The sequence below is a fragment of the Protopterus annectens genome, chromosome 1.part1 (assembly GCF_019279795.1).
Source record: "Protopterus annectens isolate FY-2018-M chromosome 1.part1, PAN1.0, whole genome shotgun sequence".
Classification (NCBI taxonomy): domain Eukaryota; kingdom Metazoa; phylum Chordata; order Ceratodontiformes; family Protopteridae; genus Protopterus; species Protopterus annectens.
The window spans coordinates 355,146,825-355,170,483 of NC_056726.1; the positions used below are offsets into that span (position 1 = coordinate 355,146,825).

Sequence of the window (23,659 nt, forward strand, 5' to 3'; positions counted from 1 at the left end):
AGTCACAAAATTCAAAATGCCCAGTCTTTGTTATTTCAGTTTTCTATTAACTCTGAATGTAAGAGGCTTATTGCATTCCAATTCTTAAAAGAATTCAAATGTTTCTTTTCTTTGTCTGGTTTCCATTTACCTATAGACCTATGAAACAGTGTTTACAATGTGATTGGCTCCTGTAATAACCTGTTGCTGATTTCAGGGCTTTCACGTTTACATATCCGCCTTATTTCTGTAGATTGTAATGCATCTTTTCAACAGTCCCTCATTTGGGGGGGGGTCTGTATCTAAGATTTTGTGTGAACATAAATAATCTGTCATTCTGATATTTCCTACCAAACTCTTGCATCTGCCAGGAAATATCTCGGGATACTATGTTTGTGGCTTTTCCAATTCTCTCAAATTCTCTGTCTAGACTTGACAAAGAAAATTCATTGGTTCATCAAATCAGTTTGGTACCAACACTAGCACCCGTGTCATTTTAGATCCTACTGCTGCGGTTTGCAAAAGTGTTACTCTGCTGGGTGAATCAGTTGTTTTCTACTTTTTTCTTTATCTGCCCCTTCTCAGTCTGTACCACAGATGCACAATACTTTGCTTGGGGAGCTGTAGATCTGTAGACCCAGCAGGACAAATTAAAGCACATAAATGTGAAGGAAATGACACTAATAAATGTCATATCTCTAAACCATCTTTGGACTTCAGACTCTCAACTAGTGTTCACCGAAGACACCACAGTGATGCGTACTACATAAACAATCAGGGGAAAATCCGTTCCTTCCTCCTTTGTAGACTAGGTCTGGTAGCTTGGGAACTAGCAAATCAGCATAGTCTGACCCTTCAGGCTACTTGCATTACATCAGTAAAGAACATTATTGCAGACAAGCTGAGCAGGACTGATGCAGACCCCCATGAATGAAGGTTGCACCCAGAGGTTTTTCAGGACTTGATCCAACTTTGAGGGGACGCTTCAGATCTCTTTTCCTCTGTTTACAGAAAGCGTTTAAAAAACATTTGCTCCAGTACTACTTGTACAAAGGCCTGTGAGATAGATGCCTTTATATTCCCATGGGCGGGGATTTTCCTGTAAGCATTTTTACCCTTTCCTGTGATGACCAGGTTTTTTTGAAGACTATTTAGCCGAAGCTGCTGAGGGTCCCCCTTCTGAAAATGGCCGGTGGCAATTACTTCTCACAGGAATGACTCGCACAGAACAGAGTTATTTGATAAACCCCAACCTTCGGTTTCTTAAGCTCACTGTCTGGATGATAGAATTTTAATACCATTTATGCACCAGTTTTCTGAGGATGTGTAGCAGGTATTAAATGAGGTTAAGAAACCTATTAGAAAGTGGGAAAGATTTTTCTAGTTAGTGCTGTAGCAAGAACCAGGATCCGTTTAAGGCCCAGTTAACTTGGGTTCTGCAGTATTTTTATGAATTTTCCCTTTCTTAATCTGTTAAGATTCACCTCTTGACCTTTTCTACTTGTCTGCCAATGGACCGACCTCCCTTCTACCCTGCCTCAAGTGAACATTTTTGAAAGGGGTTTTACATATCCATTTGCCTATCAGACAGGTTTCTCCTTCTTGGGAGTTTGATTTTGTACCGGAGAAACTTGCACTTTTTCCTTTTGATTCTGATCAGAATGATGATTTGATGTTCTCACCATAGCAAGACACTTAAAAACAAGATAAGGCCCACTTTACCAGGGCTTTGGCTGCTACTTTGACTTTTTGGAAAGGGGTAAACTGTAGGAATTTACTTGAGGCAGCAACTTGGTCATCTGTGCAGTTTTACCAGCTGCTGCCCTACTAATTTTCTTTCAGTAGGTCCAGAGTAGACACTGTTCTCTAGGGGCTTCCAGACTTCCAATCTATCATCCTCCTCCCTTTCATTCTAAGCTCTGGTGTTCACCCCATATAGCTTAGGCAACTGTAACAATGATTTAATGATGAACATAGTGTAGTTCTTTAAGTAAACTTGCCATAATAGTAGATGTTCAAATATGTTGCTGTTGCAGAAGGAATACCCTCCCTCCATCCTCCTCCTTTCTGTTACATTTTGTCAGGGTGCAGGTATTTTCATTTTCCTTTCTTTTAGCACATATCAAGCTGTCAGAGCTCTAACCTCCTGTACTCCGAGGTTAGAAAGCTCGGAAGTTTTGATGCCCTAACCACTTTCTCTATACTGTGCTCCTGAAGCTGTACAGCAGTTAGGGTATGTAGAAGGTGCCCTAAAGCTTTGGAAGCTGGCTGGTTGTCCAGTCTTTTGCAGAATATGTCTCCCATATAGCTTAGTGTACTGAAACAGTGATCTATTTGAACATCTAGTGTCATGTTAAATTTACTTACACAACTGTTCACCCCGTATACTGCTGGTCATAGGATCATAGGATGTTACTAGGTTATTGGCCCTGAGGCCCTTACAAGCCTAGCCAAGAATTTAGCCAATGTTCCAACAAGTCAGCACCCTATGCCACTGTCCAGCAGGGGCACAAGTGGAATCCCAGGGATCTGTTTTCTGTTTCTCATCCAGTTATCCACGTTGTGCTTAAAAAAGGGGTAATGAGGTACTCTGCTTTACTTGGGAGAGGGAGTCTATTCCACAAAAGGGGGAGTCTCTGGGACACATCTCTCCTGCCAACAAGTGCTGTTGATGTCACAGACCAGGTTGAGGTTATGCGTGCGGGTTAACCGAGTGGAGCTTGACTTGTGGATATGCAGCAATCCCATCAGGGCAGGGTGTGAGATTGCTTTGTATGTTAGACAGAGGTCACTTCTGAGGAGACTGTAAGAGACTGAGTAAAGGGACAGGGCTTTTAGCCTATCTGTGTAGGGTAGATGTTTGAGGCCCTGGATTCTCTGGGTGAGGAACCTCTGTGGTCTCCCCAGTTACTTGCTGCATGTGCTTTGAGAGGTACATGCCGAAAGGGGCGTTGTACTCAATAATGGGTCGTATAAGGGAGGAATGCATGAGATAACCTTACTGTTGAGGTAGGCCATGTAGAATGCTTTCCATAAAATGGAGGCAGTATGGTGGTCAAAAGTCAGTTTGCTATCAACCTGGGTGCCCAAGTCCGTCATGACTGATTGCGTGCTTAGGACCTTATTATCAATGTGATAATTTGTGGGGATGTCACTGTCCCCAAAAGGGATGATGATGCATTTTTTGGCATTCAGTTTGAGGTCATGTTTCTGGCACCAGCCATTCGTTTGGGTGAGATACTCTTGGAGAATGTCTACATCACTAGGGGAATTGATGACAGCACCCAGCTTGCAGTCATCTGCAAACTTGGTCAGCCATAGCCTACTAGATTTGGCTTGCACCTCCAAGAAGTATATCCCAAACAGCAGAGGCTCCAAGACCAAATCCTGGGGTACACCACTTGTTATGGGTCTACTACTCAAGGTGGCTTCCCTTATTTTGACTAGGTGAGTTCTGTTAGTGAGCCAGGTTGCTACCTGTCTGGTAACATATGGATCGAAACCTAGTTGAGAGAGTTTATCTATTATACCCGAGTGGAGAATAGTATCGAAGGCTTTGGCCAGGTCATGGTAGGCGGTGTGCACTGTCTTCCCCTCGTCTATGACCTTGGTTGACTGTCTCAAAGAAGTAGACCAAATTTAACAGGCATGACCTCACCTTGACAAAACCAAACTGTGTGGGATCAAGTGTCTGGAGGTTGCCAATGTCCTTGTTAATGAGGTCCATGATAATCCACTCCTTGACTTTGCTGATCTTTTGTCAAGAGAGGCCTAGCTGTTTCTTTGTGGGGGAAAGATTTCAGTCTAATTTGATCTAGCTAGAATAATTCCTGCAATGCTGTGTTATTTTGATTGGATAATTTGGCTGGTTTCTGTTTCTCTGCCTTTAATAGCCAGTGTTTTAAACCAGTTTTTACTTTTTTGCCCAGAGCTCTTCAAAGCTATTGGAACATTCTTTTTCTGATCCTCACCGACATTGCCCCCACATCCCTGTATTGGTTGATCACAAATTAATGACACACTCTTAAAACCACCTGTCAGCAAACATTTCTGATTTCAAGGACTTTAAGCATATAAGTTTGCTAAAATTCTATGATGAGCTGAGTTTGCCTGCAGTGCCATCACCCCCTCAAAAGAGGTTGTACCCTGGACCCTGGAAATTGCAGGCCCAGCAGCCCAAATAGTCTAATGTATAAGATCATTTCATAAGCTACAGTAATAAATATTTCATACAAATAGACCCACAAGTGCTTGGCTGTGTCAAGGGCAGCTCACTTGTGCTTAATCTGGTTGACTTCTTTGAGAGGGTGAATAACTAAAAAACAAGTAAACTGGAACCAAATGGCAGAAACAGTAATCCTCTTTGAGGGGGTTACTAAGGCAGTGGACTGTGCCCTATCAGGTTTTATAGCTTATCTGAATCTGGCCAAAGCCTTCAACACTGTGTCCTATTGTTGGAATTGTAACTAAAGTACTGAAGGTGTAGACAGATTATAAACTGCCTGAAGTATAGAGCCAACATATTTAAAGTGGCAGTCGCTACTTAGAAAATGAGAATTTAACCAGTGGATTACTGCAAGGTTCAGTACTGGGGCGCCCCGTCTTTTTGGTATATACTTTTCTGTCCACCTTACTATAAATCCTGATACCTGTCTAACCAGAATTGACATTGACTTCAAGCTGGGTGTATTTTCTATTCCCTTACCAATAAACACTTTTTTTAAGAACTAGTCTGTATTAACTAGTGGTGTACAAAGAAGAGGCTCAAACTTAATGCAACAAAAATGTAGCATTTCACCTTTAGGAAGAATACTTCTGTACTACTTACATTATAGCCAGTACCTCATTTTACATGGGCGCTGTAGTGATGTGTCTTGGCACCTGGGTTGACATTTCCCTCACTTTTGACCACCACAGTACAAGGATGGTTAGCAAGTCCTTCAGTCTTGCTCAGATTATTTCCAAAAGTATCTCTTGTAGGTTAAAGGATATTATTGCCCCTCTATATGCTGCCCTATTTAGGCCAGTTATTGAGTACAGTACCGACTTTGGCTGTTACCTAGCCAGATGCATTTATGTAATGCAGTTAAAAAAGCCCAAAAGGTTCTTGACAAAAAAGATTACTGGCATAAAAACATTAAGCTACCATGACATTCAGGAGGCTTTCTCCCTATACCATGTCTTCTTTAGACTCCTGTATAGAGATCTATGCCTGGCATTCAGTGACATTGAAGACCTTGGCCTAATGGCTCTCCCTTTTTCTACTTTTCGATTAGGACCCTGCTGGAGTATTAAAGATGGAGCAAACCTGATGCTGATAGCCCTTGTCTTAGTAACCCTGATGCCTCTCTTTGCTGAGTCAGCACTAATTCTGTCAGTTCCTTCAAGTGAAGAAAGAAAGAGAGACCCTCATTCTTTCAGTGATCCTTGTGTGCTAATACAAGGACATTTTCATATGTCATATCTCAGCAGGCTTGGATTGACTTCTGGAAACCAGGTTCTTGATTCTCGCTCAGGCCATCTTATAAGATGCGTGCAAGCTTACAACCAGAAATTCCTTTTTTGAACAAATGAAGTTTTTTCATGCATTTTTATCATGTCACACCTCAAGCGCCAGGGCCTTGGTTATCTAAAGTTATTTAACTTCACTTTCTTTAATAGAGATTTACATATATATCTCTGAAGGTGCTTCCGCCTGTGTCTGTATGAGCCCTTCTCTTACTGCCTACCCTATGGTAAAGGTATTTCTAAATGGGATGCTTCACCTAACATCTAGGAAAAACGTCTTCCCAGTGGTCGTCCTTGTAAGGCTGCTTTTACATCATTTTGAGCCAGCCAGCAGTAGTGCCATAAAATATTTGTCCTAGAAAACTTTCTTCTTGGTGGTTGTTACATCTGTGCACAACCTCTGAGCTGCAAGCACAGTTTTTCAAGACAGGGTGCCTGCAGCACTAACCCTTATTTCAGGTAATAAGTGGTTTCTGAAGTAGCTCAAAAGTACTCTCCATTTAGAAGAGTTCTTTCCCAATCCACTAAGTGGAGAGGGTTTTAACATTTGCTGGATGTGCATAAACAGATCTGAGATGAGCTGGTCAGAACTAAAGAATTCAGAAATTTGAGTAGCTGCTGTTGTCTTTCTAGTAAGACAAGACAGGCTACTGTCAAAATAACTCCTGTGCAAGTGCCTTGCTGATTCGTTTTTTGTATTGACTGTTAATAGTAAACTGTAGTATGGACAACAGATGGCTTATTCTGTCAGAGCACCAGCCACTGTGCTAGTTTTCTTAAAAAAATATATCAGAATATCTGTGAAGCAGATATTTTTACCTTTATTCATACCTTTTCCAAGCATTATAAACTTGTGTGTATTTGTAGGATTAGAGAAGGTTTTGCTTTTGCCACCATGCTGGGCACACCATCCATCCCAACCTAAACTTCTGGCAAGGTTATTAAGTGCTTTCTCTTCCTATCTGATAGGTAATACTGCAGCAGTGATGTGGAAATAATGCAGCTGAATATTGACCTGTAAACCATAGCAGTAAATGTTCAAGTACTGAGGATTTTGTTGTGATGTCTTCCCCAAGCAACTTCTAGGATTTGTTGATACATGTCTCTCTATATTTTGGTTTACTTTTTGGTAGACAAAATTATCACTAAGAGGGCACCTCCAACCCTTTCTGTACAGGCCCTCACTGCTTATTCTTATGTCGAGAAGAAAGCCCTTTACAGACATCTGCATACAAAGAAAAAAGAGAGAGAGAGACTGGTATCCAATTCATAACCTCAGCACAGAGAAGGAGATCGTACTGGTATGGGGTCATTTAAAGCTCTGGAAGTCTGACTGTATTGGTAGATGCCCGCATGTAACTGCATCTTGTGCTTGATGAATAGTGCAGTGACCTCTGTGTTTGGACAGCTGTTATGGTGAGCTTACACACACGTATTTCAAGTCAGATTTGAAGCTGAATAATCAAATTCAAAATAGTCATTTTTGTTAAATTATACAGGGATGTTGAATGGAGTGTTGTATACTGTGCTGAGGTGCTTCTTTTAGTGTGATTCTTTATGGCCAAACTGCTAGTTGTGAATTCTAATCTGCACCTCCTTTTGAAAATTTCCTATGCTTTGGTTCACAGCCTTCAGTCTGTGGTTTAAGAAGCGCTAATGCAGTGCAGATGTATATACTGTAGTCATTGTCCAGATTTAAACATGCATTTTTTTCATTTTTAGCTTTTGGTTAATAACAAGATCATCAGTTTGGATCTGCCTGTTGCTGAAGTTTACAAGAAGGTGTGGTGTCCAACCAATGAGGTAAGTTTTCTAGTTCACATTGTTCTTTTATGGCATCGTAATGAAAGTATGTTAGTACTGACTGAGGATTGACGTAATGTACAAATGTCAGCTGTTTAGGATAAATTATATTTTTCTCAGGAACCTTGTTCAGTTATGACTTGTGTGAAAGTCAGTGAAGCATCACAATGCAGAGACAAGACTGTATTGTATAATACTACCTCCTTTGACCATTCCCGCTGTAAAAAAATTGGAAGATGGCTCCTTTGAAAGTTTTTAGTAAGTAGTGCCATTTGTTTGTAGATTGAGTCCACCAGTATGTGACAAAAGCCTTAGCTTAGAATGTCTGACTGCATCTGATTAATTATCAGTTTGTTCTTGCTTATTTGACAGTGTGTTTATGGCTGTTACATCACAAATTCTTAGTTTTGAGATGTTACAGCATTCAGTAAGGCACTGTAGGAGGCTTCAGATAAATCTTAAGTAGTTTCTAAAAGATTCTGAGGGCAGAGGTGAAGGCCTTGATAGCTGCTTTAGTTTCACAAGAGCTTATGGTCACTAGTATCAGTGAGGCATTGCCTTGTCTACCTGTGTTTTTTTTTCTTTTTCATTGGTGATCATTGCCCCTTCAGAAGCTAACAGCAGAGTAGTAGCCCGGCTTCAATAGAAATTCCTGGTGTATTTCATCTGGAAGATTATTCTCTGACATTTGTAAAGAGCTAGCCCAAGGCTCACACAATAAAGGAATATTGTGCTGCTGTTAAGTATTCTCCATGGCTTTATACCCCTTTGCATAGGTTCATAGGTTGGTACTAGGCTTTCGGCCCAAGGGCCCATACAAGCTGGGCCATAACAATTCCCTGGATATTTCTTCCCACAATATTTACTTCCCTGGACCCCTGTCTACCAGGGCGAATGACATGATCCCCGGGGTGAATTTCCTATCTCCCATTCAGTCGTCAAAGTTCCTTTTGAAGAGGGCCAAAAAGGTGCTCTGCTTGACATGTACGGGCAGTCTATTCCAGAGTCTGGGGAGTCTCTGGGTCAGGAACCTATCCCACCAGCATGTTTTGTTCATTGTGATGACAAGGTTTAGATCCCTGGAGCGTGCGGCTCTGAGGGATTGGGATTTCTTTAAGTGGAGCATGTCCAACAGCTCAGGGTTTGACATGGCCTTGTATGTTAAGCAGAGATTGCCTCTGAGTAGACGATATGCCACAGAGTATAGCTGGAGTTTTTTAGCTGGTTAGCATAGGGCATCTGCTTTAGGCCTGTGATTCTTTTAGTGAGGTATTTCTGCGGCCTTTCCAGCTGTTGCGGATGTCTTGTGTGGTACAAGCCAAATGGGGCGTTGTACTCTATAATGGATCTAATAAGGGATGAGTACAGTGGGATAATGACCATTTTTCTGGATGAAAAGCCCTTAGTGATGAGGTATGCCACATAAAAGGATTTCCTGACTGTTGTGGCAATGTGGTTATCAAAGGTGAGACCACTGTCCACCTGTGTCCCTAAGTCTGTCATCACACTTTCGGTGTTTAGTGTACTGCCACCTATGTGGTAATTTATGGGTACATGGTTTTTCCCAAAGGGGATAACTATACATTTCTTGGCATTAAGATTAAGCCCATGGCTCTGGCACCAAGCATATGTTTCTGTAAGGCCCTTTTGTAGAATATCCAGATCATTTGGGGATTCAGTAATGGCTCCCAGTTTGCAGTCATCTGCGAACGTTGTTAGCCAGAGTCCCTTATTGTTGGCCTGTACTTCAGAGAAGTAGATGCCAAACAAGAGCGGTCCCAGGACTGAACCTTGAGGTACTCCACTTGACTGAAGCTGGGTTTGGAGTCGGCTACTTTTACAGTGTGGGTTCTGTCAGTAAGCCAGTTGGCAACCCATCAAGTGACGTAGGGATATTAATCCCAGCAAAACTCTCCCTCTTGGTGCTTATGGCTTCGGTTATTGTGATTATCGACAATTCACTGTGAAATATGTGCCAGAGTATCAGCATGGTGGTGTATATTCAGTCATTCACCTAGAAAGTCGTCAAAACAATATGTCAGGCAGCTGTATTCTCCCATAGCATGTGGTACAAATGAGGAAGAATGTAGGACATTTTAATTCGTGATGGGAGGTGATTAAGGAATTGTGAGGCACTTGCAAAATGTTTTGAAATTGCTAGACAGCTGGTGAAGAACCCAAGCCTGCATCCATTCATAACGTTCCGGGGTTACTTTTGTTATGTTCCCTTGAACTAGATTTACAGCCATCAGCATGCAGGAAGCTATGCAGGCTTTACAGGACTGAGGAAAATACAAGCACTTTTCTGAACATTGTGTTTTAGAGTCTGTGATGATTTCACTCAGTGCTGAGTCCAGGCTAGTTCCCATCATCAGTACTTTTTCACATGTCAAGAAGAGCTGTATATTTCACTGGTTTGTGAAGAAAGTATAAGTCTTCCACTTTGTTAAAAAAAAAATAAATAAATAAAAAAAAAAAAAGTGTCTGTAAATTAATGGAGTTGTGTGAAACTAAGAGTTAAACTGGTTCAGACTTCAGCCAAGCTCTACTCACTGGAGCTATGATTCTCTAGATGCATGTGTCAAGGCAGCTGCCTTTGGAATCAGTAATTAGGAGGCATGTATGGCTTAGAATCCAGCTCTTGCCCTATGATGTAAAAAAAAAAAAAAAAAAAAAAGCTCTGCATGCTCCTTTGGAAAAAAGATGATAATATTAATTACATCACTGTTGCAGTATTCCTTACTTATGGGATATATCCTGTCAAGGGTAAAATACAGCTGGCCAGTCTGCAAAAGCTTAGTCACTTTTTTCACGCACCGTACGTGCACAACCTATGACCTATGCTTTAGAGACTACATGCTAGTACTTAAGGGGATGTACGAGTATGAAAATCTTCTGACGTTTCTTCTTTCCTGTCCATGAATGAAGATTTTGTAAGCATCATAGTCTCTCCACCATACAGTCTACTCCAGCTTCAAACATTTGTTGTCAGATAAGTATACTGTTGGGAGACCCTTCCTTGTTACTATTCAGGTGTTGTGGAAAACTGTAGTTTTCTTGACAGGAAAAAAGGGAGAACTGTGACTGCTTTTGTCATATTCCCTATAAAGACAAACTGTGTTTTTTTTTATTTAGATCCTGATCACTGTTACAGAGACTGTACCATTTGCCAGTCTTTGTACCTTAAACCCTTAGAAGTCACCTGAATCCTTTAAAATGTTACACTGAAAGTAAGAGGTTTCAGGCTTTATCTCACTCCAAGATGGATGTTCAGCCTAAAAAGTAAAAAAAAAAAAATCAAGAGAGGAGACCACTTGTTCAGTGATGCCTTATTTTTTTCAGAGTCACTGATGAGAGGGGCCCTTGGTCAGCTGTCAGAACATCTGAGTGTCATACCTGAACCTGCTCTTGAGACTCTTAGGCTGATATGGTACAAGGCCTGAGCTTGTCCAGATCAGCTGGCCAGATGGTGATGGCCAGTTCAGCCACAAAGGGAGAACATAAGGCTGATTCTTTTAGAGAAAGGAGGTTGAATCTCCCAAACAGTTGTCTGAGAAGATGTCCTAGGAAACCTTATGGAGGTAGGTTTTCTCCCTCTCTCCACTATTTCCTTGGAAGCACCCAAGAAAAGGAGATGACAAAAAAAAGTATTTTCTTTCTGATTCGCCATCTCCTTCCCTAAGATGCACAAAAGAAGAATGGTTTAGTTTCACCCAAGGGTTTTTTAAAGCTCTTATGGCCTTTCAGTATTGAAAGTTTCCCCCTCCATCTGCTTTTACCCCCTCATAAAAAGAGGAGGGAGACGTTTCTTCTGACAATAGAGTCTGAGGGCTGTAATTATGCTTCATTAATGCATTCACTGTTATGTTTTGAATCCAAGGCTAATGGCATCCTGTCTTCTGCCTCTTCCTTACCCCATGAAGAGTCCTGAGAAGGCAAGCAGGTGTTTTATTCACACAAAAAAAGTGCTGTGACCTCTTGAGTGTGGAGGTATCTAAACCGGTTTTGGAAGCCCTGCGGTATACCTTTGTTAGCTTGTCTAGCTTCAGACTCCTAGCACTAAGACGCCAGATAGATTTTTAAGTACCACCTGAATTTCACAAGTTCTTATATAATAACCCTTTTCTAATGTTGTTATTAAATCATTGAAAATGGATAAGTTGTATGACCTGCAACTTTCCTCCAGTGCTCTTCTAAGTGACATGGATGGTAGGGCTATGGATAGCTATGGTAAAAAAAAAAAAATTGTTCATCGTCTACCTTGCCCTTTACAGCCATCAACTGTCTAACAGCCATGGTCACACACAATTTTAATTTTGGATAACATAGTCAAAGTGGTTTCTGATGTACCAGACTCTGACAGTCTTTACAAAATACGATCAGCTCTGCCTGTCTAGTACATGTATTGTTAAATGCAGGTATGATGTGGCTGATGATTCTGTAGCAGCTGCCACTACTTCATTTCATAGAAGATATGCTTGGATAAGGCTTCAGGCTTTCTCATCTAATGTCAAAGCCAACCTCCTGGATGCTCCACTGGACAAAGATAGACTGTCTAATAATTTCTCTGTAGAGATCTTAAAGAAATTAGAGGAAAAGTGTAAGATTGTTCAAGGGATTTCACAGTTTGTTTCTGTTATTTATTCCCAAGTGTCAGAAAAATTGTCCCACTCTCTGTCCCATTTTTTATAAGACCTAAAGTTTGCCCAACAAATAGTAAGACGTTTCCTAAAAGGAACTGGCAATACAAATGAAAATCTGACTTTAAAGAGCCCAAAGGATCATTTTCTTAAGAAATACTGACTTTCGTCTTCTACAGCCAACCATCCCCCCTCCTCCACTTTGAACATTCTCGTTCTAAAATTGCAGGGAAACTTTCTATTTTCATTCCCTTTGGAAACTGACAATCTTGTGTTTTGGATATAATGGAAGACTAATACAAGCTTCAGTGTTACTGTCTTCCCCTTTCTTCAGGCATTCCTCAAGTCCTGTCAGATTAGAAACATCTCATCTTTTCAAATCTGTTTTTTTGGAGAATCCTAGAACTGGCTTGCTTAATCATGGAGAATATTTTACTCCAGACTTTTCCTGGTTCCCAGAAAAGGAGAGCACTTAAGAGTCCGGTTTTGGTTTTATCCAAACTAAACACCTTCCTAAGAGCTGCAAAGTTCAAGATGTCAACCCTCCAAAAATCTCTCCACTTGTCTTTCCTCAAGCATTTCTTGTTGCTCTGGAATGGCTATCTGCATATCCCTCCTCACAGACAACATTTTCCTTAAGATTCTAAATTGACATATCACATTTAGTATACTATACCTTGTGGCATATTCATGTTCCCAAGGGTTTTCACAAAATGGTTAGCCCTAGATTTAGCTTTTTGCATACTTCAAGGCATCTGTGTCCATCAATGATTAAACAAGTGCTTGAGTCGGGCTAGTTTAAGAAAAACACTTTAAAGTCCTACACTTTGTAACCAACTTATTCCTCTGCTTAGGTTTTACTCTGAACTTTGTCAGTTCCCGATCCATCCCGTTCTTTGGTGTCCTGAACACCTTCCGTTATGATGGTGTTTCTGCCACTAGACAAGGTTCACTGTTTGAAAACTAACTTTTTATCTCTTACAAACCTCAATAAGAGATATCTTTAGAGCCCTGGGATGTATGGAGTCAAGAAGTCTGATTCCTCATATCAGACATCACATTTGGAAAAAATCTTTGGTATCTTAAATCAGTTTGAGCCCATCATTGTGATCCTCAGTCCTTCACCATCTGTCTCTTGCATTTTATGAAGAAATATATATTTTTTTGGGTGGATCAGCGGGGTGATAGTCAATCTTGTTTTTTTTTTCTCATCCCAGTCCTGCTGCAGACAATTTCAACATATGCCTCAGAATTTGCTTGGGTGAGGCCTTGTTTGAAAGGTGTCAAAGTCCAGGACATTTGATCCAAGCAGGACAAAAATAAAGATATACACATCAAGGAGGTGATGGTCTTAATTTATACCCTTCAGTCTCTGTATTACTGTTGGAATACAGAGCCATACTGTCATGTGGTGTAATAGCTAAGGGAGTACAAAGTCCTACTACCTCTGCAGACTTACTGAGTGATCGTATGGGAGCTGACAGTTCAACCCAACCTCTTTTTTCAGGCTGTTTATAGTCTATCAGAACAAAACACAGTGGCAGACTTACTTAAGCAGATGTAAGGCAGACCACCACAAATCATTGTTAAACCCACAAGTCTTCCTTCAAATCGTCCTTCAGTGAATATCTCCTTAGGTAGACCTTTTAACCTCCACTCTAAAGAAACAACTCTTTCTCTCTCGCACCAGAATCTCTTCCTAAGAAGCCTTGAAAATGGACACCTTTTTCCATTATGGAAAAGGGACTTCCTTTGTTTTTCTTCCCTTTTCTCTCATTCTAATTGTTCTTCTGAAGATTCAGAATGGCAAACCAACGATGATGATGCAATTCCCTTTTAGCCCAGACAGCAGTGGGTTTCTCCTTCCTTTTCATCTAGCCAAGGTCATTTATTACATGTTACCCTACAGGATGGACTTGCACAAAAAAGAGCCTATTCATCCAAACCTCAAGAGCTTTAATTTTACTGTCTGGATGACAGGCCTTTGATTTCTTTCAGGCACCATTAGGCTGTGGATGTTCTTGAGGTACTAAAGAAGGCAAGGGAACATGCCGCTGGAATAGCTTATGTTTCAAAATGGAGTAGAGTTTGTGTGTAATGCCATAGTAGATGTCAGGACTCATTTCTTGTAGGTCCCTATCATACTCCAGTATTTGTGATGAGTCATACCACGCAAGCTTAGCATTCACTTCTGTTAAAGTGGATTTGTCACCCATTTCAGCTTGTCTGCCCTTTGATACTTTTCTTTCTTCATGCTGTGAAGTCGCAGTTTCTTAAAGGCATCTCCGCGTTAAACTACTGTAGGAAACCAGTCTCTACTCCTTAGGACTTGAATTAAGTTCTGGAAAAAAATACCCTTATCTCCATTTGAACCTACTACTTTTGCTTCCTTGAAACAGACTTTGGAAAATAGTGTTTAGTTGTTTAACCTCATTCGGAAGAGTTTGAGGTTCAGGCTATGTGCTCTTCTCCTCTCTTAGTTTTCCACAAAGAGAGGATTAGCCTCATAACTAACCCTTTCTTTATGGCTAAAGGGACTACAGAGTTCTATGCAAGTCTGTCCATCCAACTTCCTGCCTTCTTTCCTGTTCCTGAAGGTAATGGAAAAGTAATTCTTCATTTGCTGGATGCCCGAAGACCATTGTGGTTCTGTCATGAAAAGACAAAAAAAAAAAAAAAAAGTCTGACCAATGTTTGATTTCCAGTAAAGGACATAAGTTAGGTTTACCAGTCACTAAACATACCATTTCCAGATGGCTTTCCCCTTCTGTCTCTCTCTGTCAGTCTTTCCATAACAAATCCCTTCAGGGACAAGGGAAAGCTCATTCCTCCATTGCTGTGGCTTCAAGTGCCTTCTTCAATTAGATTTAGTCCATTCTGTATGCAGCTACCTGATCTTCTGTTAGTACTTTCACACAGCATTACAAGATAAGATGCTTTTCCAGAGTTCAAGCAGGCTTTGCCAAGGCCTTTCTTCAAGGCATGCTTGGGCCCATCATATGTTTCCGTCTCTGATCTTTCCTCATAAAAGCTTTGGGAATCATTCTAACAGTGAGGAGTACTGCAACAGTAGTCTAATGACGAACACTGTGGACTTGAGTGAGATGTTACCAAAATAGTACATGTTTGAATAGATCATTTGCGGGATATACACACACACACTACTCTCATTTCTCCTTTCTCTGTTGGCCAAGATGGATCTCATAGTTTCTCAGTCTGCCTGTTCTTATGTCCTATTGCTATATTGTTGTGAGTAACAACCTTAGTCTTCTGTCATGGGGCAGGAACACATTGAGGATCATATGTCCCTAGCATGTAGTATGCTTAGGTCACAGGTCATATGTATGAAGCATGCGGTGGGTAGTTAAACGTCTGTAGATTGGCTGATTGTACATGGTATCCTTGGCAGAATGCATTCCATAAGTGAGGGTGTATCCTGCTATGGACATATCCCATAAGTGAGGAATACTGTAATGATGTTTTATTTGAACATCTGCTTTAACAGTAAGATCTTAAGAAACCATACTTTTTGTTGGAATCCAGTTAAGAAGTATTCAGAATACTCGAGGAGAAACAGTAAGGCCATACAAGCATTGAAACTGTTGATCTTTTTATCCCTTTCTTACCCCTCGACTTGTGGGGTTATCTGCCCTTGAATCTGATCTGAACTGGTCTGAACTGGCAGCTACTTCAGCTTCCCCCTTTTCCCCCAATATACTTGTGTGCATTCAACCCTCAGCTCTTGTTTGACACCTTTCCTTTACAGAAGTAATCTCTAGACATCAGTCCTGTTTAGTTCATATAACTTTTCCTTGCAGCTTTTTGTATACTTGTGTGTGACATGCGCGCGCACACACGCACACACACACACACACACATATATATATATATATATATATATATATATATATATATATATATATATATATATAGAGTTCCACTTTATAATCTCGAATTTCAGTATCCCGAGACCATAAAGTGGAATTTTTAAAATCCCGAAACTCCATAAGCGCGAATCTAGAAATGTCAAATTCGCGGTTATGGTGTTCCAGTATTTGATGCTGAATGCAGTGTGTGTAGTCCATGGATTTAGCTGGTATGTAAGTAAGTGGGTATTTTGTTGGGTTTTAGGTATGTGTTTCAGTGTATGTGAGTGTGTTTGGAAGTTTTATGTGTGGGTTAGGGTTGGCAGGTAAAAATATGAATGTTTAAGTGTTGAAAGTGATGGTGTTCGTATATTTGTGATGTGTGTGTGCGAGGGTAATGTAGAGTGTGTAATGGTGCATTTTTTATGTCTTTTTCTGTTTGGTGTGATCTTGGAGTTAGTATATATAAGTAGGGGGTGCGTGGGGGGGTGCAGGGGGGCTTGCTCCTCGCTTTGTATGTAGTGTAGGTTTGTTTGTTTTTGTGTTTGTTTTTGGTTGGTTTGTTGTAGTGTGGGTTGGATGATTGTGTGGTGTATGGTGTGTATATGTTCGTGATTTTGTGTTTTGCGGTTTTGGGGTATCGGGATTTGGAACATTCGACTTTATGGTGTCGGGGTACTGAAATTCGAGATTTCAGTATTTCAAAATTATAAAGTGGAACCTTTTATTTATATATATATATATATATATATATATATATATATATATATATATATATATATTATATATATATATATATAATATATATATATGCACACACATATATATCTATATATATATATATATATATATATATATATATATATATATATTATTTTACATTTGTTGACCGGGCTAGTCTAACTGGATATATGTCCATTTTCAGTAGAGGCCCGGGGAGATAAGCTCAGAGGAAACAAACAAAATCACATATCAGAAATCACATACACAGAAATTAATGTATACAGTGAACATTGCAGGTGCAGTACAGAGAATAATCAAAGGGGTCATTCGTTCATAACATAGTGCAAAATATACAGATACAAAGAAAAAGATGGCAGCTGAATTATGCAATATATTAGTATACAAGTAGTCATAAAGAAAAAGTAGGAGCTGAAATTATACAATATATTAATAAAAGTAGTCTCCTTAATGAGATTCTGAAGATGTAAGTAATAGTATAGAAGGACAAAGTAAGTTGTTATTAAGAAAAGGAACTTGATTACTGAGAAGGGGAGGGTAGGTTGAACCAAGTAAGAAGAGCTAGTTGATCAGTCAGTAGGGTTGCCACCTTTTCAAATACCCAAAGTAGGACATTGTTTGTAGAAACGTCAGATTTTGCAGGGCAAAACATATCCATGGCAAGTACAAATGAAAGAACTTCACTTTTTTGCCAAAATAAAAACTTATTCTTGTAGCATTTGAGTTGCCTATTCTGTTTCTTATAACAATTAGGTGTTTCAGGTACAAAATAACTGTTTTATGCAACAATTAAAGAAAATACAGGAAAAATTTTGTCCTAAAATCTCAGGACATTTGCCATTTTTTCAATTTTTTTGCAGGACACAACTGCCCAAAGAGGGACTGTCCCTCGCAAAGTGGGACAGGTGGTAACCCTATCAGTCAGGTTTAGTACAGGGGCACAACCAGTGTGTTCTGAGGAAAAGTTTCAGTTTGGTTTTAAAGAGTGATATAGAGGGAAGAGAGAAAAGTTCGTTAGGAAGAAGGTACCAGGATTTTCCAACAGTATTAGAGAAAAGAGAGTCCCCAGCCCTGTTTGATTTACAAGTATTTACAAGAAGTTTGTGTGATGATTGTAAGGTCGTTAGATTGTTGTAGGGAGTAATGAGGGTAGATAGTATAGGGGTATTGGTAGGATGGTAAAGGGTTTTGTGGGCAATGGTCAGTTGGTGGAATTTAAGCCGATTTTGTAATTCAAGCCATCCTAGCTGCTTTAGCTTAAAACAGTGGTGTGTTCTGAAAGGGTTACCTGTAGCAAATCTGGCTATGTTATTGTAGGAGTTTCCCATTTTATTCAGGCTGTTTTTAGAGAGATTAGTATATATGGGTGAGGCATAGAGGAGAGTAGAAATTAGATGGGTGTGAGCAATATTTATTCTAGCTGCAGGAGAGAGGAAGGGTTTGATCCTGTAGAGAGAGCCTAGTTTTCTATTAACCGATTTTAGAGTATTGTTAATATGGGTGTCGAAGTCAAGGTTGTTATCTGTGGTGATACCTAGTAGTTTGGTAGTTGGATCTGGGGATATGAGAGTACCTTTATTGGATGTTACTGTGAAGTCTGTTGCGGGAGACTTGCAAGTAGGAGTAAAAAAGAGGAGTTTAGTTTTTTGGGGGTTCAGAAGGAGACAGCTCTGTGTAAACCATTGTTCAACTGTGTTAAACACATTTTGGATAAGGGAGTGAAGTTCAGATATAGATGTGGCTGAGCATATAAGTGTGGAATCATCTGCATATTGTATGCATGTAGCTTGGGGGATTGCTAGGTGAATGTCGTTGATAAATATAGAAAACAGGACAGGTCCTAATATGGACCCTTGAGAAACACCAGTGTTAACGGGCAGATGGGTAGATAGAATGCTATGCCAAAGTACAGCCTGTTGTCTGTTATTTAAGTAGGACTGGAACCATTTTATAGCTGGTGCATCTAGTGACAGGGATTTGAGGATATTTATAAGTATCTGGTGATTTACCATATTGAATGCCTTAGATAGATCTATAAACTGTGCAGAGGAAAGCATATTGAGGTTACGGTTTTTGTTAATACAGTCAGTAAAGGAAAGGAGGGCAGTAGTAGTGCTGTGGGAAGGTCTGAAACCATGTTGAGAGTTTGAAAGCAAGTTATTCTGGATTAGGTGGTCTAGCAATTGTCTGTGGATGCATTTTTCCATGATCTTTGCTAAGGGAGAAAGTAGGGCTGTGGGACGGTATTTGGAGAGTTCAGTAGAGTTCCCACCCTTGTGAAGGGGGATAATATGGGATACTTTCCAGATTTTAGGGATGTGTCCTTCACTGATGCTTCTATTGATGAGAATGGAAATGGGATAGGCGATGGATTTGGCTGCCTTTTTTAGATATTCAGCGGGTATTTGGTCTGCCGAAGGAGTGCACGGTCTCAGTTTTTGGATAAGGATAAGAATATTTGTTGTTGGGACTGGTTGGAAGAGAAATGGAGGGGATGGGTTAGAGTTGGATATAGTTAAGTTCTGAGTAGATAACTGACAGGCAAGAGTTTGAATGGCTTATTGAAAAAGGTATTAAAAGCATTAGCAGTCTGCTTGGGATTCTCCTGGTCTGTGCCTTGTGGGTTTGGTGTGATGGATTGACCTGGGTGTAATAATTGATTAATACTCACCCAGAACATTTGTGGTTTATTATGGTGAGTCTGCTGGAATTGTAAGTAGTAGTTTCTTTTGTCACAGTATAGCTTTTTTAGTTTCATTTCTCAACTGTCTGAAGTTTTGTTGGTCTAATGGGTTTTTAGTTAAACGAGATTTATTCCAGTATTTATTTCTGAGATGGATTTTTTGCCTGGTTTCTTTTGAAAGCCATGGGGCAGATTTAGTTCATAGTTTCATAGGTAGGTACTAAGCTATCGGCCCTGGGGGCCTATACAAGCCCAGCCAAAAAGGTACCCTGGCATTTGCCACCCAAGAAAATTATTTTCCTGTGCCACTGTCGAGCAGAGCCACAGAGGTGAGCCCCGGAGTGAATTTCCTATTTCCCATCCAGTCATCAAGATTTTCCTTGAGTGCTAATGAGGAGCTTTGTTTGATATAGATAGATAGGTTATTCCTGAGTATGGGAAGTCTCTGGGACAGGAATCTATCCCTCCGGCATGTTCTGTTTATTGTGGTGACAAGGTTTAGGTCCCTAGAGCATTTAGCTCGGAGGGATTGGGATTTCTTTAAGTGGAGCATGTCCAACAGCTCTGGGTTTGACGTAGCTTTGTATGTTAGGCAGAGATCACCTCTGAGTAGGCGATATGCGACGGAGTAAAGCTGGAGTTTTTTGAGACTGTCTGCATAGGGCATCTGTTTGAGGCCAGTAATCCTCTTTGTGAGGTATTTCTGCAGCCTTTCCAGTTGTTGTAGATGTCTTGTGAGGTACATACCAAAAGGGGCATTGTACTCTATAATGGGTCTAATGAGTGATGAGTAGAGGGGAACAATGACCTCTTTTTTTCTGGATGAGAAACCTTTTGTGATGAGGTGTGCCATGTAGAAGGATTTCTTGACTACTGTGGCGATGTGATTATCAAAGGAGAGACTACTGTCTACCTTCCCAAGGTCTCTTATCACAATTTCGGTGTTAAGTATACTACTACCTATGTGGTAGTTCATGGGTACAGAGTTTTTACCAAAGGGGATGACCATGCACTTTTTGCCATTGAGCTTGAGGCCATGGCTTTGACACCAGGCATCTGTCTCAGTGAGGCCCTTTTGTAGGATGTCCACATCGTTAGGAGTTTCGATTATGGCTCCTAGTTTGCAGTCATCTGCGAACTTCATTAGCCAAAGACCTTCTGTGTTAACCTGTACTTCAGAGAAGTAGATACCAAACAGGAGAGGACCCAGGACTGAACCCTGTGATACTCCACTTGTCACTGGTCTGAAGTCAGATTTGGAGTCTGCTACTTTCATAGTGTGGGTTCTGTCAGTGAGCCAGTTGGCGGCCCATCTTGTGACATAGGGATTTATACCTAGTTTAATGAGTTTATCTATAAATCCAGAGTGTGGGATGGTGTTGAAAGCCTTGGCAAGATCTAGATAGGCTGTGTGAACCACCTTACCCTTGTCTACGGCTTTGGTGACTCCTTCAAAGAAGTCTATCACGTTTAGGAGACATGATCTACCTTTTACAAACCCGAACTGGGTGGGGTTCAGAGTTTGGAGATTTCCAATGTCTTTGTTTATAAGTTCCATGATGATGCATTCCATGGCCTTGCAGACAAGGCTCGTCAGGCTAATGGGGTGGTAGTTCCCAGGGTCCGTGGTGGCTCCCCCCTTGTGGAGTGGGATAACTGTTGCTGTGCGCCATTCAGCAGGCACAAAGCCTGAGGTGAGGCTATGATTGAACATGGTAGTTAGGTGGGGTGCCAGTTCGTTCTGTAGTTCATGTAGAACGCAGCCTGGGATGTTGTCTGGTCCCATGGATGCTGTGTTCTTGGCTTTGGAGAGTGTGTTTTTTACCTGTGCAGCCGTGATTACAGGAACTTTGCATTCTTCGGGTATAGAGACGGGCTCTTTAGGGGGTGAGAGGGGGGTAAGTTAGCACTGAACCTATCTGCCAGGATGTTGGCAATATCAGTTGGGTCTGTATATTTAGTGCCATTGTGCTGTAACTCAGAGCAGATCTGAGTGTTGCCATTGAGATTCTTGACATAGCTATAGAATGCTTTGTGGTTGTTTTTAGAATCAGTGGCAATTTTGTTTTCATAACTAGCTTTGGAGGATTTTATCAGGGATCGCTGCTTCTTACTGAGGCTGACCAGGGAGCTCCTCCACTCTTGGGATTGTACTCTCTTTTACAACAGTTTCTTCCTTCTGTTGTACATTTTGTTTATGGCAGGGGACCACCAGATTGACTTCCTTTTTTTGGAGGATAGCGTCTTGGTTCTGTTTGGGATAGCACGATCCATGCACTCATGTAAGTGCTTATAAAGTGCAATTGTGTCGGATTCAGTAGTCATAACTTTATTGTCCATCTGCACGGGTGTCATGAAGTTCACCACTTCTGTCTTAAGAAGCATGAAGTTGACTTTGGAGACATTTTTTACCATGGTTTCCTTTATGGGTAGTTGGGGACAGGATGTGGATATCTAGGGTAATTAGCTTATGGTCAGATCGGACCAATGAGGCATTAACTTCAGGTGTGGAACACCGGTCACTCATGTTGGTAATGGCTAGATCTAGGATATTGTTGCCCCTGGTGGGGGTGTGGATAAGTTGATCCAGGGCATACGAGTTTATGAATTCCAGAAAGCGTTGAGCGAAGGAGTTGGTACATGAGTAGTTTTCTCAGTTAATGGTGGGGTAGTTGAAATCGCCCATTATTAGGGTGTTTGATTAAACCCTAATATTTTCCAGTACATCAAGAAAAGAGGAGTGGGAATCCTGGGGCATTGTGGGTGATCTGTAGCAAGCTACAATTTGGATTGCAGTTTTGCCCAGTTAGTTGCACTTGGATAACCTCGGCTCTCATTCTAATAGAGTGGGTTGGTGCATGGTGGCCTAGTATGGCTAGGAAGTTAGAATTAAAGTAATTAACAGCTTCCTCCAGTGTGAAGTATTTTAAGGGAGACCAGTTACATGCTCTTAGTTCTCTCTGGAAGAGATAGGGGGTTGAAGTTTTTCTTGGTTCTAATTGTCCTAGCTATAGTTGGATTAGGTAGATTGGATTTAAGCCTGATGATGTAGGTTAGTGAGTGGTCACTTACATCATCAGGGAGGGTTCCAGCTTCATATTTCTGGGGATGATTATTTGTGAGAATCCAATCTAATGTACTTTCTTTCTTATTAGGCTTGTTTATTCTGGTAGTGGAGGTAATTTGAAAAAAAAAAAACAAAAAGGTTAATATGGCTGGTAGGGTGGCTACTGCTACAACACTTCCAATCAAGGTTAAAATCACCTAGGATTATGGTTTCTTGGGGTAAATTTGGGGATAACCAACAAAGGATATTTTCTGTGGTGGCAATGTTATTACCAGGAGGAAGATAGATACAGATAATATAGATGGATTTGAATGTGTTAAGTTGAAGCTTGGTAATAAGAATTTCAGCGGTGGAGTCTTGAGGTGGTTTATAGTTGTAGGTAGTAATCTGTAACTCTGATTTAAATGGGATAGCTACACCACCACCCTTTTTGGTTGCACGTTCAAGTTGCAAAATATTATAACCGGGCGGGATGACTTCATTGTCTTTAGTTACATGTTTTAACCAAGTTTCTGTTAAAGAAAGAATATCAAAGGAGTAGACTTCCAAGAGAGCATGGAGTTGTACAACTTTGTTATTAATGCTATGTATGTTGAGGTGAGCTAATAAGAGTGAGTTAGGTGGTTTGGTAAGGGAATGGATAGTAAAGGGGTTGGGGTTGAGGAGTTGAGTGGTAGTAGTGGGCCTGGGTTTGGGTGAATATGTCCATGTTTTTAACAGAAGAGTACTGTTTGAAGTCTAGGATTTGGGAATTTACTCTATAGAGGTAGATATTTTTTGGGATTGGGAGAGTCATATCTAATGTGGGCTATCCTATGGTATTTTGCTAGTAGATAGCTGGGTGTAGATGTTATGTTAACATGGTTAGTGAAAATAGGTAGAGAAGGAGAGGTAGATAGCTTATTGAGGTAGAGAAGGTATGGATATAATGGGTGTTCATAGGAGGTTAGCAGGTAAGCTAATGTTAGAGGTGGTAGAAGTGCAAGTATGAGTAACCTCTGTAAGAGGGCTGGGGTGGGTAGCTTATACATCTGGAAGGGTAAGTTGTTAGGTTGCTGTTATAGGCTTGGAGGTATACTAGGTGTGGAAAGGAATATGTTGAGGGTGTGGTGGGAGAGAGTAAGTGAAAGGAGGGAATTGGAGTTAAGTGGCCAATGGTGAAGGGTGTGTGATTGGTGGAAGAGGGAAGGGGTGTGGCTAGATGGTATAAGAGTAGGACCCCTGGAGGGTGGGAGGGATTTGGGGGTAGGGTCAGGGAGCGGAGTGAGCCCGCAGGGCAAATGGAGCGGGTAGAGACAAGTGAAGGAGAAGCTAGAGAAAAAAACATCAGCAATGCTAGTAACTGAGGGAAGGTTAGGCAAGCCAGGAGTGG

General features: G+C 40.8%; 1 protein-coding gene across 1 annotated transcript in view; it reads left to right on the forward strand.

Annotated features, from left to right (window-relative positions):
* UBR4 (ubiquitin protein ligase E3 component n-recognin 4) overlaps positions 1-23,659 on the forward strand; it is a 3,959,899-nt gene that overhangs the window by 3,538,953 nt on the left and 397,287 nt on the right. Inside the window, 1 exon segment of the mRNA XM_044087073.1 lies at positions 7,210-7,290. Coding sequence (XP_043943008.1) covers positions 7,210-7,290 — 81 coding nt within the window.